The sequence below is a fragment of the Nannobrachium achirus genome (assembly GCF_963921795.1).
Source record: "Nannobrachium achirus genome assembly, chromosome: 21".
Lineage (NCBI taxonomy): Eukaryota > Metazoa > Chordata > Actinopteri > Myctophiformes > Myctophidae > Nannobrachium > Nannobrachium achirus.
The window spans coordinates 19,316,568-19,338,924 of NC_137828.1; the positions used below are offsets into that span (position 1 = coordinate 19,316,568).

A 22,357-nucleotide genomic window follows, 5' to 3' on the forward strand; every position below is an offset into this window, starting at 1 on the left:
CGGTACCTCGTTTCGATACTCTTGAACGTACCCGTGGCCGGTCGCATCCGTAACAACATTGAATTGCTTTAGTAAACTTGCGTAGTTGCGTTACTGTGAAAATGGCCCACAACTGAAAACATCCGACAATAGCCAATAATATTATTATGATGATCCAACGTCTATGATCTCCGGCTGTGACACTGTGTGAGCATCGATCGTCACCTTTCCCCAGTCCCACGCTAACGCTCTGGACCAGAGCTACTCTTCCCCATAGCCTCTCCCCCTCTCCGCTCGCTGCTCTGTCTGGCTTTCACCCTTTCCGTGTTGAAGAAGTGAAAGCCTTTTTCTCTGTCGTATAAAAAAAAGAATACAGTCCCGGGAGAGATGTGTAGTATGGCGGTACATGTGTCTTTAGTTCCGACCGTCTAGAAAAAGTAATTGATCGGTTGAAACAAACTTTTTACGCATGTTTGTTTGTTTCGCCAGCGCAGGGCAGACACCCTGCCTCTGTGTAACTCCATGCTGCACGTTCATGTATGCAGATGCAGTAGACGCGAACGCGCATTCGCGTTCAATGAGTTGCATTCAGCAACGCAAATTGTTGATGTGAGGTTTAAGAAAAAAGAGAAGCAAGGTTTTATTGTCGAGGTGATAATAATAAGAAGAAAAACTAAGATAAGGTAAGATGATGATGATGATGATGATGATGATGATGATGATAATAATAATAGTAAAAAAGAATAAACCGTCAACAGTATAGCCATAGAATAGCTGTATAAAGAATGTGTTCTATTGCAGACAAACACTTGTATATAAAATAGCAGCCATAGTAACAGTAATAGTAGTCCCATCAACTACAGTAAGCCTACTACTTGACATGAAAATGGCTGTCTTAGGCGGCCTTAATAACCTATTGTGGTGTGTAAAATAGCCTATGGAAAAGAGTTAATAATAATAATAATAATAAATAAAAAAGTATTGAAAACAGTATCGAAACAAATATCGTATTGATTCCCAGGTATCGAAAAAGGTATCGTATCGATTCAGAGGTGAACGATACCCATCCCTAGTCATACCCATCCCTAGTCATTCACTGCAATCCTGGATGGCTTGGTTCTAGGCTTAACATAATTGTTATAAATATTTTCGTGAAAGTCTATGGGGAAAATGAATGGGATATTTTTTAGAGGGACCAATAAACCACTTCCGCTGCGATGCTCTATAGAGGGTTTTTTAAGGCATTTCTGTGTCATCACTATGACTGAAGGCTGTGGGCGAAGTATGGATGGGACGATATGAAAATGTCATATCACGATTATTGTGACAAAAGAAATCGCAATTTACAATATTATCGTGATAATCATAATCCATTTGCCAAAAAATAGCAGATCTACAAGCGTTGTGAGCTTGTAGATCGGCAATTTTTTGGCAAAGACATTTGATAGAGAGTGAAAAAAATAAAATAAATATAAAACTGTATCAAGTACGTATATTATACCTTTTACCAATTATAGAGGGTTTAAGTGGTACCGGATATGCAGCTCGGCAAATCTAAGGTGAATTGATCCCAGTGCATGACGGAGGACGATTTCACAATAAATGAAATCGCCACGATGTCGAGTTTTTTTATCGCAATAAACTAGGGTGAAGCCGAGAGGTGTCTTCTTACCTGTGACGGAGGGGAAGTAGATGCCCACCAGCAGGGTGAAGAAGGTGGTGATATCGTTTGCCACGTAGGGCATGTAGATGTCTTTAGAGTTGTCAGCGACTGGGACAGATGGCTGGTGCCTGTTCTCCACTAGCATGCCCAGCGGACCATAGTCCCCCCACAGGTTGTCTGCAGAGAGATGGTAAATGGTAAATGGTGCATTTATATAGCGCTTTTTATCCAAAGCGCTTTACAGAGATTGTGCATTACATTCACCCATTCACGCACACATTCATACACCGGTGGCGGAGGAAACCATGCAAGGCACCAACCTGCTCACCGGGAGCAATTAGGGGTTCAGAGTCTTGCCCAAGGACCCTTCGACATTCACTCAGGGGGAGCCCGGATTCGAACTGGGAACCCTTCGGGAACCCTTCGTGCTCTAATAACGGTTTCTCTACCCCTGAGCTATGCCGCCCCAGATGGACAGAGGAACAGATGAAGAATAAAAGAGCCAGGGGTTGACACCGAGGTCTCAGTAGCCTCGGACACACAAAGACAGACACAGGGTTTCCACACATTTTTACCAATTAATTTCCCAAAATTTTCCCAAACTTTTCCAGAATATTTAACCCAATTTCCAGGACTATATAACCATAATTCAGCTCAATAACAGGTCGCTTACTCCTACTAGAAATGCCCAAAGACAGGTAGTGTATAGGCTACTGTACTGTACATCTACTCAAAAATTGCCATCCGATGCATTAAAAAGAATTGACAGATAAAAAGAAAGACTTTCTGTGCAAAGGGCTTTTAGAGTCTTAACTTATTATCTGTGACTTGTCTTGTAGATAACATTTTTGTGCCTTGTCGAGTTCATATAGGAGCATGATGTTGTTAGCTTGAAAATGGGTTATTTTCCATGAGCAACGCTGTCGTGCCACGGGTAATGAATCAAGCTTTAGAGAGACAGAGGGCAGGGAGGCAGAGGGAACACAGCTGCTGTTTGTTTTCCACCGGTCTGAGGACCACAGACTGCCAACGTCTTCAGGGAGCAAGACATATTAACTTGGAAACTAAGAGGATGATCATGGGGAGAAGGAGAAGGATGGAGGGCTAGAATGCTGTCTTTTACTAATTTACTTCTGTCTGTGTTTATCCCCCGTGACTTGAAACACGCCACCGCCAACAGACTGGTCAAAATACAGATGTGCCATTAGTTGCGTTTCCATAAAGCTTATTCGAATTAGGAAGCGAATCATCATTAAGTCGGAAAAAACAAATGTGCATTTTGCCTGTTTCCATTCACTGATAAAATGCGATTCTTGGAAGATAGTTCATGAAATAAGCAGTGTGACAGGCACTATTTTTCCAGTCAAGTGAGACACATTATTGAACATGCACTCTAACCCAGGGCTCTTCAGCCTATATATTTCATATAAGATAAGAGAGAGAGAGAGAGAGAGAAGAGAAGACGCTCCACTCCACAACCCTGCAACAGCATTGAGCACCATAACAGCCGATATACAGCACAAGCTCATCAAAGCTCGTTGCGGATGCGATGTGAGCTTGGAGGTCTGCTGTTCTCGGCCGTTCTGTGCACACGACGCCGTCGCGGAACGGAGAATAATAATGACGAATGGTTTTACTTTTGAGCACAACTTTGAACGTGTTGGTAACTTGGTACAAGAGGCGGCCGACCCCCTCCAGCCCTTCCCACGAGTTCAATGCATTTTAATACAAAACATAATTCGCTTTAGTGTTTCCATTCATTAACAACTTGGGGGCCAAACTCGTTCAGTAACGAGATACGGCCACTGGAGGTCGCTGTGCCAAAACTCAGTTGTCTCGTCCCTCAACGAGACAAAGGGTTAACTTGGTTACATGCAGCTGCATGCATCCTGTGTACCCTGTGAAAGACCCTGGTCCATACGTCATAACGTGGCTCGCAGAGAAACAAAAGTGTCTAGGCTGCATTGATTTCTATTCTATGCTGAAAAATAAAAAGGGCTTTATCTCTGAATAAGGTGCAAAGAACGCCAGGGAAGCAGAGATCTGCCTGTTTTCACGGCGACACTTTACCGCGATGGTTGGCCCCGGTTTGGATTTTAGTTTCGCGAGCGTTTGTAAACAAATGGATTATCCTCCTCAATCGTCAGTGGACACTCACATGCACACGCACAAAGCTTCCGAGGCTCTTCAAAATTAAAGCGTAAGTGAACGACGGCAGCAGCAACAGCTAGAAATGTTAGAAACCTTGGCTTCCCATGTGTTAATGCGCATTGCGTTTTTTCGATAAAGCCTCAAAATCCACCTCCTCCAAGCGCATAAATGTTTTTGCTAATAATGAAAGTTTATTCGAATTTTGAAGTGTTTCCATAAAAAGATTTATGCGCAAAAGCCTTAAAGGGGAAGACCACCCATTTTCAATATTGAACTATGTCATTAATATACCTTAGAGGAGTTGTGTGGAAATAGAAAAAAAGTTTCCCCTCTTCTGTGTTGCCTAGAACTGGAGGATTGATTTTGGGGTTTGTATTGTAAAGTACAATGTGTGATGTCATCAAGTTGTAATTTGCAATACAAACCCCAAAATCAATCCTCCAGTTCTAGGCAACACAGAAGATTGGGAACTTTTTTTTTATTTCCACACAACTCCTCTAAGGTATATTAATGACATAGTTCAATATTGAAAATGGGTGGTCTTCCCCTTTAATGTGCAAAAAACGGCTTTATGGAAACGCAACTATTGGCAAGACCGTAGATTTTCAGGGGATTTGCAGAACATTGAGCTTGTAGATCAGATATTTTTGCTATTTTTATGACCTTCTCTGACTTCTAAGTTTAACTCTACCTATGAAGGTGGATTCTGCTTTTCATTGGGAATGGAGAGGTCTCTTGCCATTTGCGGGTTTCTGCAAAAATAGGCTCCATTCTCCATAAAAAAAAGGCAAAACAGGGGAAAAAAAACTCTGGAAAACATGCATTTGCAGGAAATGCTCAGGAAAAGATCAGTAAATACTGAAGAGTTGAAACAGCACAGCTGTAGGTTAAAAGGCGGTTGCACATTAGTGTGTTCGAAATCCGCAAAAAAAAAAGGTTTTTCAGGCCAAGGAGAGAGAGGAGAGAGAGAGAGCAACTTAGGGACCCAGTGGCGACAGGTCCGAAAAGAAATACGAAACGGGCGGCAGTGTGCAAAGGTGACTAACATAAAGTGAGGTAAATTTTTTCATTTACAGGCTCCGAAATTCGCTCGATGTTCGGCAGAGAAAACGCAGCAGTGTAAAGACCTTTATTCTCTACAAAAAAGTTATGGACTGCAACTTTAAATTTGAGAGAAGAAAGAAAATGCCATGAAAGAAAGATATAAATAAACAGCACTGAACTGGGGGAGGAGGTTATATTAACACCAATGCTGCCACTTAATATGAAGGGTTAAAATTTCTTTGCTGCCGCGCCGCTCCCTCCATTAGCAGACGCTATTATTGTGAAGGGCTGGATGGTGAATGACATCAACGTGCGGTCAAACACATATAATTCTAGGCGTCCTTGACATTGAAAACTGAGCACCACAGATAAAGAAACCGAAAACCGTTTTTTTTTTTGTTGGTATTTTTCAGGTCTTGCGTGGGTTTAAATCATGGTGCTGCTGACCTTTGATGACGCCACTCTTCAGGCCGGGGATGCCCTGCAGCGCGGTCACCTCGTTGACGCTGAAGTACTCGTCGCAGGTGGCGTTGAGCTCCGGCCCGTCGCAGAACAGACTCCACAGCTTGGTGGTGACCGTCAGGTTGTCGACGATCTCCGTCTTCAGACACTTGTCGAAGTCGTGGCTCTGCAACGTACGGTTCCCCAACAGGCACACACTGATTTGGGAAAGGAGGGAGGGAAAAAAGAGAGAGAGAAAGGTAAGACATTAACTCATTTAGTGCCACCCCTTTCACCACTAGAGGGCGCCCAGTGGCCATAGAAAATCCCATAGAGATATGCTGGTATATGCAGAAGCCCTGCCTGAACACTTTCCTTTGTGCATGTACAGGAAGAGGATGAAGTTAGCTTGAAGTTAGCTATTGGCTACCAAGCATTTTAGAAGCCTTATTTTCGTCAACTTAGCCATGATTAAACCTTGCACACCTCATGCATGGGAAAAAAACAGAGAAGAATGAGCTCTAAAAAATCCAATGCAATCCTGGATTGCATTGGAGTGGATTTGTGCAGTTTGTTCACAGCTTTCAAACAAAAAAATCCGATTGGAAATCCGTTCAGGCATTCTTGAGATAATCGCCATTATGTTTTACATGTTATGTAAACAAACATGGCTGCCCTGTATGTTAGATGGGGTTGTATGGGGGTGGAACATGCACAATCGCGATTGAAATCATGTTCACCAGATTTGATGGGGTCCAAAAAAAAAAAAAAAAAAAATTCAAAACAATTTTTTTCAATTTTTTTTTTTTTTTTTTTTCTTTTAAAGCCGAACTTGTTCGGGATCGGCACTCTGCGATACGATAATAAAGCCGAACTAGTTCGGGATTGGCACTCAATGAGTTAAAGAGTAGGGATGCACCGATATATCAAGCACACATCGGTATTGGCCGATGTTGGCCGCCATCGGTCAATATCGGTATCGGCTAATAAAGCTGGAATTAACCGATGGCAGTAGCCGATATTTATCTGTTGTTGATAAGCATACATTTTGCGCTGGCGATGTTGGTGTGTTGGTTATTTGCAGCCTACCAAGAGAGTAGATTCTGAACAGTGATTTCTTATATCGGTATCAGCTAAATTGTTATATTAAACATCGGTATCGGCCAAGAATTTCCATATCGGTACATACCTATTAAAGACTTTATCATATAGATTGTATGTATGCCCTCGTAAACAATTATGTGCCACTCAAGTTACATTAACCCTGCAAGAGTGCAAGGCCCGAATTAATTTCTACTGGCCAAAAATAAATAAAAAAAATCAGATGGTGTTGTAGGATTCCTAATCACAGGAAAATGTAATGTTAAAAAATTAATAATGTTTTTGTAAGATTTTATAGTCATAAATAATAAATCATAAATCATGCTCTAATTTGCATTTTGGGGATATTTTTCACAATAATAACACATGTACATGTTCTAGACACTCTAATGATCATGAAAAAAAATATTACAGGCATTCTACTTATGTTTTTGTGAGTAATAGCTTCAGTTAAAAAGTGAGATGTTGTTCGTCCAGACGCTGGAATTTCAACTTCTCTGGGAGGTGTGAATGTCCGTCTCTGTGGGGGGTATTTATATGCAAATATCGTGGCCAAAGGCATTGTAATACTAAACAATAGGATTTAATGGTGATGTTAATGTGAAAAAAGAACAGGAAAACAAATAACATTTTTTAAAAAATGATTTAAAAAACGTTGCCAAAAAGCAACGCTGGGCCTTGCAGGGTTAATGGGTGTGTAATTTTAGAAAAACTAAATTTAAAGCTCTGTATTCCGAGTAATCTCCCCATCTCTCCAGCTCTTTAGTTCAGTCCAATCAGTATAAAGACTATTTCACTTGTCCATCCTCTTTACTGTACATTACGAGTTCTCTCTCCTGATTTGATACAATTGTTATCCTGACCTGAAAATATATGTTCTATTGTATTTACTGAAGAGATGGTGAGAGGGGGAGACCCCTATTATTGAACAAACACTATAGCTATGATTGTGACAGGAATATGCAGACCTAATGAATGCTTATTTTAACACAAAATAAATATCACTTACACCCACTTTAACCCATTTAGGCCTAAAAGTATTGAATGCTTTAACCAGTGAAAAATAGCAGATATACAAGCTCACAGCGCGGCACCGAGTGCCGCGCTGCGAGCTTGTAGATCTGCTATTTTTGAAAAAGTCGTGAAAATGTGTGCAAATCTTTGAATATATGCATTTTCAAAGCGAACGTTTGTAACTCAAATGTTGCTTCTGGGGGGTCCCTGGAACTAGATATTTTGAGATGCGGGTCCGTGGCCAAATAAATATAATTTTGGGGGTCCTTCACATGAAAAGGTTTGAGAACCACTGACATAGTAGTCTCTCAAGAACAGACTAACTGAGCTCCAGTTAAATGAAAAGGACCTTTTCTTTGATGATGGCTGGCCAGATTGTTGACATACAAACATCGTTTTTTCAAAAGGTCTTAGTAGGATTCAAAAGACACTTATGTAATCGGGCCAAAAATCTAATTTTCACGATTTTTCTCAATAGTTAAAGCATAAAATATTGCGTCATAATGTGTTCAGGCCTAAATGGGTTAAACATGATGTGAGTAGGGATGGAACGATATGAAAGTTTAATATCACAATTATTGTGACCAAAGAAATCGCGATTTACAATATCGTGATAATCAACATATCCCCAATATCAATTATCCTGTTACGGAACATTTGCCAAAAAATTGCAGATCTACAAGAGAGTGAAAAAAAGACTGTATAAAGTATGGATATTATAAGTACGTTTTGCCAATAGAGGTTTAAATGGTACCAGATATGCAGCTCGGCAAATAAAAGGTGAATTGATCCCAGTTCATAACGGAGGACGATTTCACGATAAAGTAAATCTCCACGATACGATTATCGTGAGTGTTTTTTATCACGATAAACGATAATATCGCTCATCGTCCCATCCCTAGCTGCGAGTGAGTACGTTACACTGTTATTTGGTATTTCCCGACTCACGGGAAGTCTGGGGGCTCGATGGCGGTCTTGATGACACCGGCGTAGATGGCGAAGATGGACAAGATGACGCAGGCGAGGAAGACCAGGGCCAGCTTGTTGACGTACTTGACGCCCACGAACACCACCAGGGACATGAGCGCCAGGCAGCAGGTGCCGTAGACGCGCATGTTGTTCAGCAAGGCCTCCGCTTCATCCTCCTTCTTCTCTGCCACGAAGATGGCCGCCTTAGGCACGATGTACGTCTGAAGGTTTGGTGGGGAAACAAAACAGTATATATGTTACCGGATGTTTGGGTAACTCAGGACGTTCTATGTAAGAGCGCTTGTTTTGTCGTTCACCACACACCAATCACCACCAGGTGGCGACGACAGCCCATAGAGTTATAATGCGACAGCCATTCACTAGTGAAGGCGCTGACGTCACTCGTTTGCGACTCTTTCTTTATTTACTAGCCTAGCCTAGCCTAGCCTAGCCATTAGCTCCATTGTAGTCACTTGGACAGGGCGTTTATCGTGGGCTTGAATATAACGATTGCATTCACCACGGCTTCGTAACCGGCCCTGGCCCGCTCTTCGCGGCCACTCGCACCTGCGGTGCTCGGGGGCGAAGAGCAGGACCAAGGTCCGCTGGCCTGCGCGCCGCTTGCAATGTCGTGGACAATCGAGCGGCTCCGTTCCGCCCCGTGCTGCACGACGAGTGCTCCGTTTCTCGACCGTCCTGTTTCTCTAACAAACCGTGACATATACGTACATCAGACCCATATCTTTAAAGGATAACTTTGTTTTTTTTACAACATGGGTTCAGATTTTAGATTGTAATTAAAGAAAATAAAAGATGAGTGTTAAAATGTTTTCATTTACTCCTTACTTTTGATTTCAGTGGCGGTGGTCATGCGTACAAGTGGCTAAATGTGTCTTTTTAGACACAATAAGCCCATTCCCAAGATGCACCACAATCTTTCATGGGCAGATGTGACTTGTGGGGGCTAGCAGTGTTACCGTAAATAGTAGTAAAGAAATCGCTGTCTTAATGCGTCTAAAAATACATACAGTATTTAGCCACTTGCACGCATGCCCCCTGAAATCAAGATCGCTAAACGTGCTAAAACAATAGAACAAAGTAAATGAAAACATTTTAACACTCACCTTTTCTTTTCTCTAATTACAATCTAAAATATGAACCCTTGTTGTCCTATAAGAAGCACTACACTTGCCTCATTTAGGCATATATTTTGGTCATGTCATTCGTGAAAATGTTCAAAAGCTTCCAAAATAATTAAAAAATAGCAGATGTACATGTACTTGTAGAGTAGATTGGCGATATTTTACCATTTTATAATGGGGCTTAAGTGTTAATAGTCTGGATGTTCTCAAAAATAAACTTTAATCAAATCTACCTTCTTTCAAATTGATTAGACAATGCTGCACTTTTTGACAAAATATCTGCCAAAATCGATAATCTAGGACTCTCTAAAATTGAGATCGGCATCCGACTCAAAATTCTGGCATCGGTCGGCCTCTAACCATATCGATAAGTATCAAGATATCCGTTTAGGTATGGAACAATCAAGTGTCAAACGAGCCATCATTATAAAGGCTGCACTCTGGAGTATTTCATATTTGATCTGGACAACAAAATTGCGCATCACTCAAAGATCACTCACCAGCAAAATTTCAATGGTACCCAATATGTACATGGAGCCAGCGAAGGTTGTTCCCAGGTAGAAGCAGAGGCCCACAGCTCCACCAAACTCTGGCCCTAGAGATCTGGAGATCATGTAGTAGGAGCCTCCGGCTGGGAAAGCACAAGTAATGTACCATCACATTATACAGGGATCCCACGCATGCATTTTTAAAACTTTTCCATCACTCTTCCAACATATTTTACCCCATTTCCAGACCTACTGTATAGCAATCATATGTTGCAAGAATGAGACTTGTGTGCTATCAATGCTCCGAGATAGAACAGACCTACAAGCTAACGACATATCACGTAGCTCTGCATTTTACCAGGTTACATCTTTCACGTAATACATTGCAAAAACAATGTATTTTGTCGCAGGTCTCCATATTTTAACTTTGTGTTTTATGAGAGGTACTAACGGCTCCCATGTCTGACTGTGTGTGTATGTCTGTATGAGTGTCCGTTTGAGCACGAGACTGAGGTCACACGAGACCAACGTCATAGAAAGTACGCAGAGAACAAAATCACCGCAGCTGACGTCACGGACAGAACGACCCATACAAGGAGATATGCACGTGTGTCGCGTTTGATACCACGCGACTTTTTTTTGTAAATGTACGCCATTCTTGACAACACAAAACCATCAAAAGTAGCAGGTCTGCAAGCTTGAAACGCAGCGTGACCCTTTAGATCTGATATTCAAAGATATTCCAAAACATTTGATTCATTCCCAAACTTTTCCAGGCCTGAAAAAAACAGTTTTTCCACTGTCAACTGTTAATTTAAAAATATTTCAGGAATTTCAAGACCGTGGGAACGCTGATTACATTAGATAAAAAAAAAGAAAAAAAAAGAAAACATTCTCATCGAAATATATGGTGTTTTGTAAGAAGAATCTATGGTGAATTAAAAGCTAGTGGATGTATAAACATTGTACAAGGTGTTACTGATGGCTTAGCTTAGCTATGAAACGTTCTCTATGAACAGAACTGGATATGTTGGAGCTGCAGTAGTTCCAATAGGGGGAAAATCGCACTCTTTCGAACGACCATCATTTCGACCGGAGGGTTAGCGACTCACTCCACGGAGGTTAGGGTTAGAGTCGGGTGTCGAAAAGATGACATGTAGTAACAGTGGTACGCTCCCCCAATAGGCTACTTCTTGTCTATTCATTAATCTTCCAAACAGTGAAGCAAAGACAAAGTTCACAGTTTGGTCTCAATACAGAATAGCAACAGCCGTTGAAAAATACATGCGTAATGTAAAGCCGTCCTACCTGGTACCACGCCATTAGTAGCGATTGCACTCATGGAGATGGCTGTCAACATGGTCTGTGGAATAAATGACAGAACAATATTTACATGATTTAATTATAAAGGTTCATTCGTGAAAACATCAGGCTAAAGTCCAGTAGCTCATAGAAACCACAGGGTCTCCACATATTTTATTTGTTAAATTGCTCTTTTTTTGGTTTTACATCCAATTCATTTTTTTTTTACTTTGTGCATTATTTATTTCTTGGAGGGAAACTAGACATAAAGGCAGCCCAGACTCAACAAAACTGGCAGTTGAAGAAATAATATTTCCATAACATTTCCCAACTATTTTCCACACCTCCAGACACACAATTCTTTGTTTCCTATGGCCATTAGAACCAGCAAAAGGTTAATCCAACGGCATCAGGCCTGTGAACTGACTCTGTCAAGGCTTATGCTTTAAATCTTTGAGCTTGGTAATGGATACGAGCTTTCCAGGGGAAAATCACACGTTATTTTATCAGGTTTCATGGCTATTTGCATCTGGCACTGTTACATAACACTGTTTCCTGGTTAGGAGCAATGACACGAGAAAAGCGAGAAATTGGGATGGTTAAATAGATAGATAGATAAATATTAAATACACATTATTTCCAACAATTGCAAGCAAGCCTGGAATTTCATCATTTTAGGGGCAAGGCCACTTGGCCTTTGGTGTTGTCCATTTTTTGAGGGTGCAAAGGCAAAATGCCAGGGCAGGAAAGCTATCAAATAAAACAAGATTTTAGTCCTTTGAAACAATTTGTTTAACTTAAGGGTTAGGGATGATAACCTAATCTGCAGTGAAATAGATAAATGATTGGTATTTATAATCTGATCCATGCTCAGGCCTGCACCAAAGTCACTGGATTGGTTTAAAGATGGAGACTCGGGGGAGTTAAGATTTCAGAATCTCAACAAAAGACACTGGTGTCTACATGACAAGAAAGAGCTTGTAGATCGGCTATTTTTGACAAAGCGCTTTGGTGTAGAGGGGAAAAAGAGCAGTAAGCACTAAGTACAGAGTAAAACGTCAAGTTTATTATGTATTGACGGTTCAAGTGGTTTAATATCCGAAAACACAAATTGACATGAATCAAATACACGATGATTGTGCTGTCAAACAATGAAACTATATGGAATCTATGAACAGGTTGTGGGGGTCCCTGCTTCATCTCTCTATTAACTAATGGGTCCTTGTCCTGAAAATGTTGAAGACCCCTGAGTTACAGCATACAAGTGCTGCATATGGGAGACAAGCTGGATTGAAGCAGGTTGTAGGAAACCACAAGGCAGTGGACAACATTTCTGCCAATTGCATTGGATGCTGCCACCTTGTAGTCTGTAATAAGACTGTTCCTTGTGTTCACTGATATCAGTTGCCCTACCTACATTATGATATTTGCTTGTGTTGGTAATCTGTATAACCAAGTGTGATGCCCATTCCGGGGATCAGATTATGGTCATCATAGATGCAGTCACCACCACTTTCAAAGTAGTATTGGATTTTTGAGGGTCCCGCACACCTTTTGTGGGGGCCTCTTTACAGTTATGTTATAGCAATTTCACACCAGAAATGTAGTACAGTACATTGCATGTCTTACATTAATTAATGGAAGTAAGTTTTAATAACTTAGTTGGCACATGCCAGACAATACTTGAAAACCAGTGTTACCAAGGCAATACTGGCAATAATGATTGCTGCAGCCATGACGCAAGTCATTTTTTGGAGAACCACTGATCTGACTCCTCGGGTCCTTGGTGATGAGTTTGAAGTTGATCGGTCAGATGGTTCTCAAGATACGCGAAAGGACAGATACGCACACCGAGATTCTATGCATTCATAGAGATATTTTTCGGATATCTGCCGAAACGTCCATTGTTAATCAGATCATTTAAAGTGAAAACATTAAATGAAGAGGGAGAGAGAGAGAGAGAGAGACGGAGAGAGAGAGGTGTCCTTAGGTGTCGATGATGAGAATAAATCTTGCGTCCTTTGCTTCCTGCCCACTGTCAGGATGGCGCGAAGCCAATTAGCTGGCACATGTTCCTCTGGCCTCCTGTGAAAGCCATAAGCTGGTGGAGTGGATTGGTCGAGTCACTACTTCCAACTGTACAAGAGGAGTCACTAGAGCAGGGGTCTTCAACGTTTTCAGGCCAAGGACCCCTTAGTTGAGAGAGAGATGAAGCAGGGACCCCCAGTGCCTGATCATAGATTCCATATAGTTTCATCGTATGACAGTACAATCATCAGTGTATTTTGGATTCATGACAATTTGTGTTTTCAGATATTTAACCACTTGAACAGTCAACACACGTATAAACGTGACTTTTCACTCTGTACTTAGTCTGCTCTTTTTCCCTCTACACCAAACCTCTTTGCCAAAAATAGCCGATCTACAAGCTCACAACGCCTCGCGCTGCGAGGCGTTGTGAGCTTGTAGATCTGCTATTTTTGGCTAAGGTTCTCAGAATAAAGTCACTAGAGTTCAAGTGGTTAAATATAAAAAAGGTTAATATCACACAAAGATTTGGAGGACCCCCTATAATAACTCTGAGGACCCCCAAGGGGTCCCGGACCCCCTGTTGAAGACCCTTGCACTAGAGTACTCAGAGGAATGATATCTCGCCTGGCCAACAATATAATGTCCACATGGGCCATTCGAGACGTCGCTCTGGGAAAGGTGGCAAAGGTTACTATGCATCTTTGAGAAGCTCTATATCTGTAGATTATAATATTTTGGTATGATAACCCTTCCTGAGTCACAGCTAAATTGGTGTTATCAGCTGCTAAAGTTGGTTTCCCATTAACTTTATTATACAGGGAAAAGAAATGCAAAAAAATAATCTGCTTTAAGTAGCATATGAGGGATCAAACTAGGGTTTTTCATGATTCTGAATACATTGCAAGCATTTGTTTTGCACGAAAAACATTCCTTGGGGTAAAAACGGCCCCACAAAACTATGGCTTAGTGATGAAAAGTGATGAGTCACCAATTTTCACAGTTTTGTGTGGTTTCACCATAATTTAACTCTTGAGAAAATAAAATAAAATGGACCCGCAAGGGTCTGTTTAGTTTCATTTTACGCTCTCAGAAGTTAAAGATCTATAAGGGTCCATTTGGTTACCAACTCTCCCATCATTTAGCTGGGGACCACCTGGAACCCCCTCAACCCCGCCGAACCACTGGTTGAGAATGCTGTACATTTTCTCACAATGCATTGCAAAACAACGTTGTGAGATGTATGCTGGGCCCCTGATTCAGCCCGGGAAAAAGAGTTGGAGAGGCCCTCTTTGCGCGCTATAGAGAGAGATCCCTCTCTATAGCGCTGCTGCTACTCAAAGATTTGCCATTTCAGATCATGACAAGTGACAAGCCAGTGGGCCAATTACATAAGTTATATTTTGTCGTTGTCGGGTGGAAACCTTGTATGTCCAAAACCGTTTGTTTTGTATTTATCATTTAAAAAAATATTTAAACTATTGAAAACAGACGATCTACAAGCACACAACGCCTCGCGGTGCGAGGCGTTGTGTGCTTGTAGATCTGCTGTTTTCACTACTTTTGTGCAACGGCCTTGTATGATGAAGCAGGGATTTTGCTTTGCGAAAAAAAATTACAAATTTGAAACTTGGAGATACAAGGTTTCTGCCCGACAGTGACGAATTAATTTGTTGGCCGCCCAGCCCCCAAAATGGAACAAAGGCCGACATTGTATTTTAATTTTTTCCTTATGGCCGGCCTGGACCGGCCGGGAATGAACCGGCCGTTTGGGAGTTGTCCCGCTTTTCCCAATGGCCAGCATGTCCCTGGATGTAGATTTTCACAGAATGTTTGCCTATCATGACATGCCCAGAACAAGGGATGCTAGGGTTCAAGTGGTTCGTTCAATCTCAAACCATTCTGCAAATATTTGTAAAAGAGGGCCATGTTTATTTGTATTTCTTAAAACCTTGCCAGCAAGTAACACCATTTCCTCCAGTCTGATGCAACCTGCACTGCAGCGAGTACAGGACAGGACTGACCTGAACTGAACTCGTCTGAATCAAACACAATTCATGGCACGTTTAAAGGAGGACTTCACCACTTTCCAACCTATCTTCATATAATAGGTCCTCACTAATGTTCATGATAAAATATCAAAATTTTATTCGTCTCATAGGAGAGCTGTGGGCGGGTCAAATCCTTCCACCGGTGACATCATCAATGGGAAATGCAAGCTAATAGAAACTGCAGGCTTTCTATTCCTGAAAAGTTGCAATGTTAAAGTGGAAGCCATTGTTCTCATGATAATAAAAATCTTTATTTTTATTTTTATATTGTTTAAACAAATCTGTCAAACGATGATGTCACCGGTGGAAGGATTTCTGACAATGTGCTCTGCTGCCACGGCGTGTTTCCGAAACCCACCAGGCTTGAGTTAAGACCCGCCTCGCTGAAACGCCCCTCTCAATAATCTTAAAGTGTGAAAGTGCATATAGTGCTCTTAGTGCAAAGCAATACTATACCTACTACCTACTGATCCATTACAATAATACACGCAGCATGATACGCCCAAGGCCATATCCAAACTATAACAATTTAACTGATTATCAGTAAGAGTTTTTATTTTGAGCACAGCAGTGACAAATTAATAGCCTTCTCACTCAGTGAGAAAGCTATTAATTTGTAACTTTGCTAAAGAGAAAAACGTACTTTCTCTTTAGCAAAGTTACAAAGTTTTCCCTTTTTTAAGCACAGTACAAAGTATGTTTTTTTAGCACAGTTTATTTTGAGCACTGACAAATTAATAGCTGTGCATTGTGCAAATGCAGGCTTTTCTCAGTAAAAGTTTTAAGATTGTCTTCATGTCTTTACTAGGTCTGACTTTACTTTATCCACCCTCCATGTGTCCGGCAAGGATTTCAGCCACTCCTGGAAGTTCTTGGGTTTCCGCGAGGCGGGTCTTAACTTAAGCCTGGTGGGTTTAGGAAACACACGCTGCCACGTGATCCCTGACTGACTGGCTGATGTGGACGGGGCCATAAAGCCACTGGGATAAGCCGCTCTCTTCAGTTCTCACAGTGACTACAGAGTCATTATGGAACAGCAGGGGGGTAGTTTGAATTGTTCAAATAAATTAAGATCCTGCATTGCTGATATACCGATATCAAACATATAATTTTGAAGAAAAAAAATAGATTTTTATTATCGCGAGAACAATGGCTTCCATTATAACATTGCAACTTTTCAGGAATAGAAAGCCTGCATTTTCTATTAGCTTGGATTCTCCATTGATGATGTCACTGGTGGATGAATCTTCTGACCCGCCCACAACTCTCCTATGAAAAAAATAAATTTGAAAAATGCTATTTTATCATGAACATTAGTGAGGAACCATTAAATGAAGATAGGTTGAAAAGTGGTGAAGCCCTCCTTTAAGGAAGGCATCGTCTGCTGTAGGATTGGTAAATATAGCCGTGTGTGTGTGTGTGAGTGCGAGTGTGAGAGTGAGTGAGTGAGTGAGTGAGTGAGTGAGTGAGTGAGTGAGTGAGTGAGTGAGAGAGAGAGAGAGAGACACACACTTTTCAGAGGAAGGGATTAGGCACCAAGCTGCCATGAACCATTAGGAGCTGGGAGTGTACGGGAATCAGAAAAGCCGTCATGGCTAAATATAGGAGGGATCAGTGGCCACTGTCTCAACTCACTGCATACTCACTCTCACTAGCGCCGTCAATCTGACCCTTGATGCCATCCATCCCTGCAATCTACCATGTTTGAAGCTAAAAAAACACTCAAGCCCGCACACTCACATCATACTGTATGTACCGTAATACATACATCCACATCGCATCAAATGCACTTCTTACATAAGGTGCTCAGATGCAATATACTTAAATGCGTCCACTCTTAGTGTAATCATCTTATGCATGCTCTAAAGCTCTTGATGTAAGATCAATTATGTTCATACGTTTGTCATTAACTAAAAAGACGATGGCTTTCACTTTGAAACATTTTAAAATATATCAATAAAAGTCATTGTTGTGATCGTATGAATCACTGACATTTTTTATCTGCTTGAGCAGGAAATAAACGTGTTGATTCACTACCATCTACGCAAGCACATACTGATACATCTGACACCATGGCCATCAACTACTTTATCAGATTGACTGGCGCCTGTGCACAATGATATGAGATTTATCTGTATTTTTCCCGATTCATTCTGTCCTTTTCCCATCTCTTTATCTTATTATCATGTGTCCCAGTACTGTATTATATTCTCTGGGTGCGTAATACAATTTCTCAATTCAAAGGAGCATTATTGGCATGAGAAAACATACGTTTACTTTGCCAAAGCCAGTTTCAAAACATCATCAAAAGGTAACCACTGTCAATCTGGTGTCACTATTTTGGGCATGTCATTTAACATTTGAGAATTCTCAAAAATGAATGATTACAAAATGTACAAGCTCACAACATGACACCCGTCTTGTGTTCTTGTAACCCTGCCCCTGCCTGCCTCTCCCTAGCCACCTGTCTTGTGTCAGCCTAGTTAGTGTTGCCCTGTGTTTTGCCTCGTCTTAACATCCTAGTCATCTTGTTATAATCTCTAGTTTCCCAGCTCATCCTTTTCCCTGCCCTCCCTGTGTACACCTGTCTCTTCCCTCATTGATCGTGAGGTCGTTGAATGAAGGGTTTCAGTTCTTCTGCTTCTTCTTGTGTCACTGAAAAGCATACATCGGTTTCATGCCAGCCAGTTCTGCGCTCCAAATAAAGGACATTGTTTTCAGTAAATCTGCACTTTGATCCGCCTGACTCATTTGTGCATTTCTGTGATACACAGATGAGAACTTGACATTTTCCCCCATGAAAACAATACATTTGAAATGAACATGTGTACTCACACAGGAGCAGGTCATGCCCACTATGGCCAGAGACTCCAGGATGCCCGCCGTGCCAACGATCCAGGTGAGACGCAGGAAGAGGATGACGCCCAGGATGTTTTGGAGGCAGGGCAGGTAGACGCCCATGAAGGTCCCCATCTGAGGGCTCTGGAGGTGGAGAGGGGGAAGGAGGAGACAATGAGGAAAGATGTCATTTGATGTCATTTGAATAACTCTTAATGTTACACATAAGGATGGTTGGTAGACAATCAAGCAATGAATGTTCCTAAAAGTACGGTTTTGAGGATAGTTCACAAGTTCCAAGTTAAAGGAAAAGTGGCTACAACCATAGATACCTTTATTATCCCACAAGGGAAAATCAGTCGCCCAGATGCAGTACAGCAGTTAAGGTTACAAAGTGACAGGTAAAAGTATGAAAGCAGAAACTACTGTTGTGAACAGCGAAAAACAAGGCGAACAAAGCAAAAAAAAAAATTTTGCATCAACAATACAGAGCAATGGCAAACTGAGGTAAAACCAAAAAACAAAAAGTGTCACTGTTATCTCATCATCATAACGCAAATAATAATACTTAAAGGAGTAGTTCACCACTTTTCAACCTGTCTTCATATAATAGGCCCTCACTAATGTTCATAATAAAATAGCACAATTTTTTTCTATTCAGTCTGGGTCTCATAGGAGAGCTGTCAAATCCTTCCTACCGGTGACATCATCGCTTGACCAAAAAATATTAAATAATATTTTTGAAAAAAAAAAAAAGATAAAGATTTTTATTATCACGAGAACAATGGCTTCCACTTTAACATTGCAACTTTTTCAGGAATAGAAAGCCTGCAGTTTCTATTAGCTTGCATTTCCCATTGATGATGTCACCGGTAGGAAGGATTTGACCCACCCACAGCTCTATGAGACCCAAACTGAGTAGAAAAAAAATTGTGATATTTTATCATGAACATTAGTGAGGACCTATTATATGAAGATAGGTTGAAAAGTGGTGGAGTGCCCCTTTAAATATGACTTATCAGTGTAGTGCCAATCAAAGTGTCCATTGGTCAGTGCAAAACTGACTTGTGCTCACATACAGTGATAGTGTGTGGCAGAATAGGGGGAGAGGTAGCAGAGAAGACAAACTTATGGAATAAAGAGTATGAGAGAGAGAGTATGAAACTAATTAATGAATAAAGCCATAAAGATTGTAATGAAACAATTACCGTTCATTCCAGCTGTCAGAATGCACCAGACATTCAGACAGATCACCCTTCCCTCACCTGGATCCCACAGACCAGAATGGTGTAAAGACAACACCATTCGCTCCTAATGGACCAATAGTTTCACAGCAATCACCGGATCATGGAGCTTCTTTTCAGTTCCCACAAGTTAGCAGTAAGCACTAGCAGCACAGAGTTTTAGATTAACAGACAATTTGATGTAAATGTAAATGTTTTAAAGCAGACAGCAAAAAGCTCATTAATCAAGTTAACCAGGTAAAATTGGCTTCAAGACATCGATGTACCTACATACACGTATCAGTGTCTGTGCTATATAAATACTGTAAATCAATGCATTTATTGACTGTTAATCACCAGTTCTGTGTCTGTGTACTTGCGGGAACTGATTCATGTCTACATGAGTGATCAAGTAGTTTGGGCTTCCATTGTCATCACTCTCTTTACACCACTCTGAGCAAATGTTGAAACAAAGTGAAGGTGGTGGGCTGGTGGCTGATTTAAGCAGTCACACCTGGCCCCACTCTAACTAGGTCCTGGCTGGGTGTGACTACACACCTGATGTGCATCAATGTATGCACCATCTGCACCAATCAATCTATGTCCATCTGCTCTCAGGACATTCCTTGGACCCTCTTCATTTCTGAGTGGTGATAGTTATTGTATATAAGCCATGGCAAGCAGTATGACTGTTATCTTGATGCACTGGAAATAAAGTCGGACTACAAGGTTCTTGCTGCATTCTGACTATTTAACTTGTTTGTTGACTAAAGTTGAAGCTTGCTACTTATTTGAATCTTGCACTTGTAAATACCGGATAAGAGCGTCTGATAAAGGCCTACATTAAGAATTTGAAGGAAACCTTGCCGTTTCTGTTCTGTTCCCTCATGCCAAGGCCTGCTACAGCGATGTAATCGATTATCCAGGTAATGCAAAGTTCCTACCCACCACCACTGTAGAGACTGGGGTTGGAGCCCTCTGCAGAAGCCTCCAGCGTGGCAGTAGTAGGCACACAACCGAACAAAACAGGCTCTGTGCATAACACGCGTAGTCCCAGGTTTTCGGAAGGCATAATTGGTTCGGCAGATTTCAGCTGAAAAAGTATTTACTTTCTTTCATACGTGTTTCTGGATCAAATCTGCTGTAGAGCCAAACAAAATGAAGCTATGGGAAAATTAACCAGAAAAGGAAACCTGTAAACCCGCAGAGACTACGGTTATGCACAGAGCCTATTGGCCATGTCTGCAGGTGGGAAGTCAGCAGGGGAGGGTGTTCTCTGCTGCTATGCACAACAGCCATTTTGGAAAGAAACTGGGCCCCTTCCTTCACAGCCAGGTGCTACCAATGATACTAATGAAGGCTCTGTTCCATTTAGGCCTGATTTACACTGCAGCCAAATCCAGCCTGAATCAGATCTGTGTCACATCCAGATTGGAATCAATCATTCCAATCTGGATGTGACACAGATCAGATTCAGGACAGGGGTTCTCAAAATGTTTTGAATTCAAGGGCCCCCATAACCCTGAGAGTGTATAAATGGAAGCAAGTGGACCTGTAGCCACCTGCTGCCATTTGTACACTCAAGAGTTACAGACCCATAAGGAGTCATTTGGAACCCCCAAAAGGACACTTTTGAGAGCCACGGGTGCAGAAGAGTGTTTGCAGTGAGCCAACATTGCACAATATCAGCACCCTGACTCTGTTAGACCAGAATGGAACAGAGCCTTCATTAGTATCATTGGTAACACTGACTCTGTTAGGCCAGAATGGAACAGAGCCTTCATTAGTATCATTGGTAAAAGCCTGTTCCTACAGTTTGGTCAGACACCTGTGAGTGATGGGATGGTGTTTTCTGCTGGTGTCTCAGTCCGAGTGTATCAAAGGGTGCGTTCGGAAATGCGCACTGGGTGTGTGCTCAGTGTAGTGAGTGAGTGCCTAAACCTAACCTAATCCTGACGGTCGTTTATCTCCCGACTAGGGAGTCTTACTGGTTATAGAATGCGGTACTATTGTGAGACTTTATTAAGCACTTTGTTTGTGAAATCTGAATGTTAGTGTACTTGTAGGGGGGAAGGGGGCTAAATAAGTCACTCTGCCCAAACCTATGTAAGACAAAAGACAGTAGGCTCCCCATACTCTTGATACTCAAAGATTCTGGGCTAAATCTAACTTTGACAATGTCATTAATTCTGCTGCTGTGAGCAACTCATTTTTCTTACCTCAATAGTAAGGGGAACATAAGAAAATCTGCGAAGTAAATCGTTACCAAGAAATGTCTTCACCAATGTGTTTCTAAAGGTGTGTAATAATATGTACTAAAAGGTTGAAATTCAACTCCTGGGGGAAACCTCATTAAAAAAATGATTTGTGTTTGTGTCCCATTAACTTTACTATACAGGAAAAAAATACAAAAAAATAAATCTTCTTTAACTCATACTCCGCGATCCCCGTAGAAACCGTAGATTTCCCGCTGTACCGCGGTGCCATGCCCGTAGATCCCGGAAGTTTAATTGCTTTAATCATTATGAAAGGATTAAAAGTATTATCGCTGATTTTCGCTGATTCTGGCTCTTTAGGCCCGCCCCCCTAACTGTATCTGGTCATTTCCGGTCTGGACCGGATCTAGCTTTCCGTATCCGGTCTGAGCCTGGGCCATAGTCCCGCCTCCGTTGGTTTACATTGTAACAGAAGAGAAAGCTACTCGGCAATGGAACACTCATTTTTCAATCGGATTTTTGCGTTTGGAAACTTTGATCCAGTCTCTACACGCCTGGATTATGATCCCCGCACATATCGTGCGTTTTGTGCGCGAACGTGTCCACTTGTTACCATAACGCACAGTTGGCTTTTTTCAATGTTTTTTCATGTAAACACTGGCGGATAAGCAGGGATACAGCGTGGCAACGGATATGTCTATTTCAAT

General features: G+C 41.5%; 1 protein-coding gene across 3 annotated transcripts in view; it reads right to left on the reverse strand.

The window, feature by feature from the left end:
• Positions 1-22,357, reverse strand: part of LOC308307002 (solute carrier family 12 member 7-like) — a 113,488-nt gene that overhangs the window by 37,970 nt on the left and 53,161 nt on the right. For all 3 annotated transcript variants that reach the window (XM_080752072.1, XM_080752071.1, XM_080752070.1), the window contains exons 4-9: positions 18,209-18,355; positions 11,301-11,355; positions 10,005-10,135; positions 8,342-8,583; positions 5,285-5,496; positions 1,652-1,819 (exon numbers count right to left, since the gene is read on the reverse strand). In XM_080752072.1, coding sequence (XP_080608198.1) covers positions 1,652-1,819; positions 5,285-5,496; positions 8,342-8,583; positions 10,005-10,135; positions 11,301-11,355; positions 18,209-18,355 — 955 coding nt within the window. The remainder of the gene's footprint in view (positions 1-1,651; positions 1,820-5,284; positions 5,497-8,341; positions 8,584-10,004; positions 10,136-11,300; positions 11,356-18,208; positions 18,356-22,357) is intronic.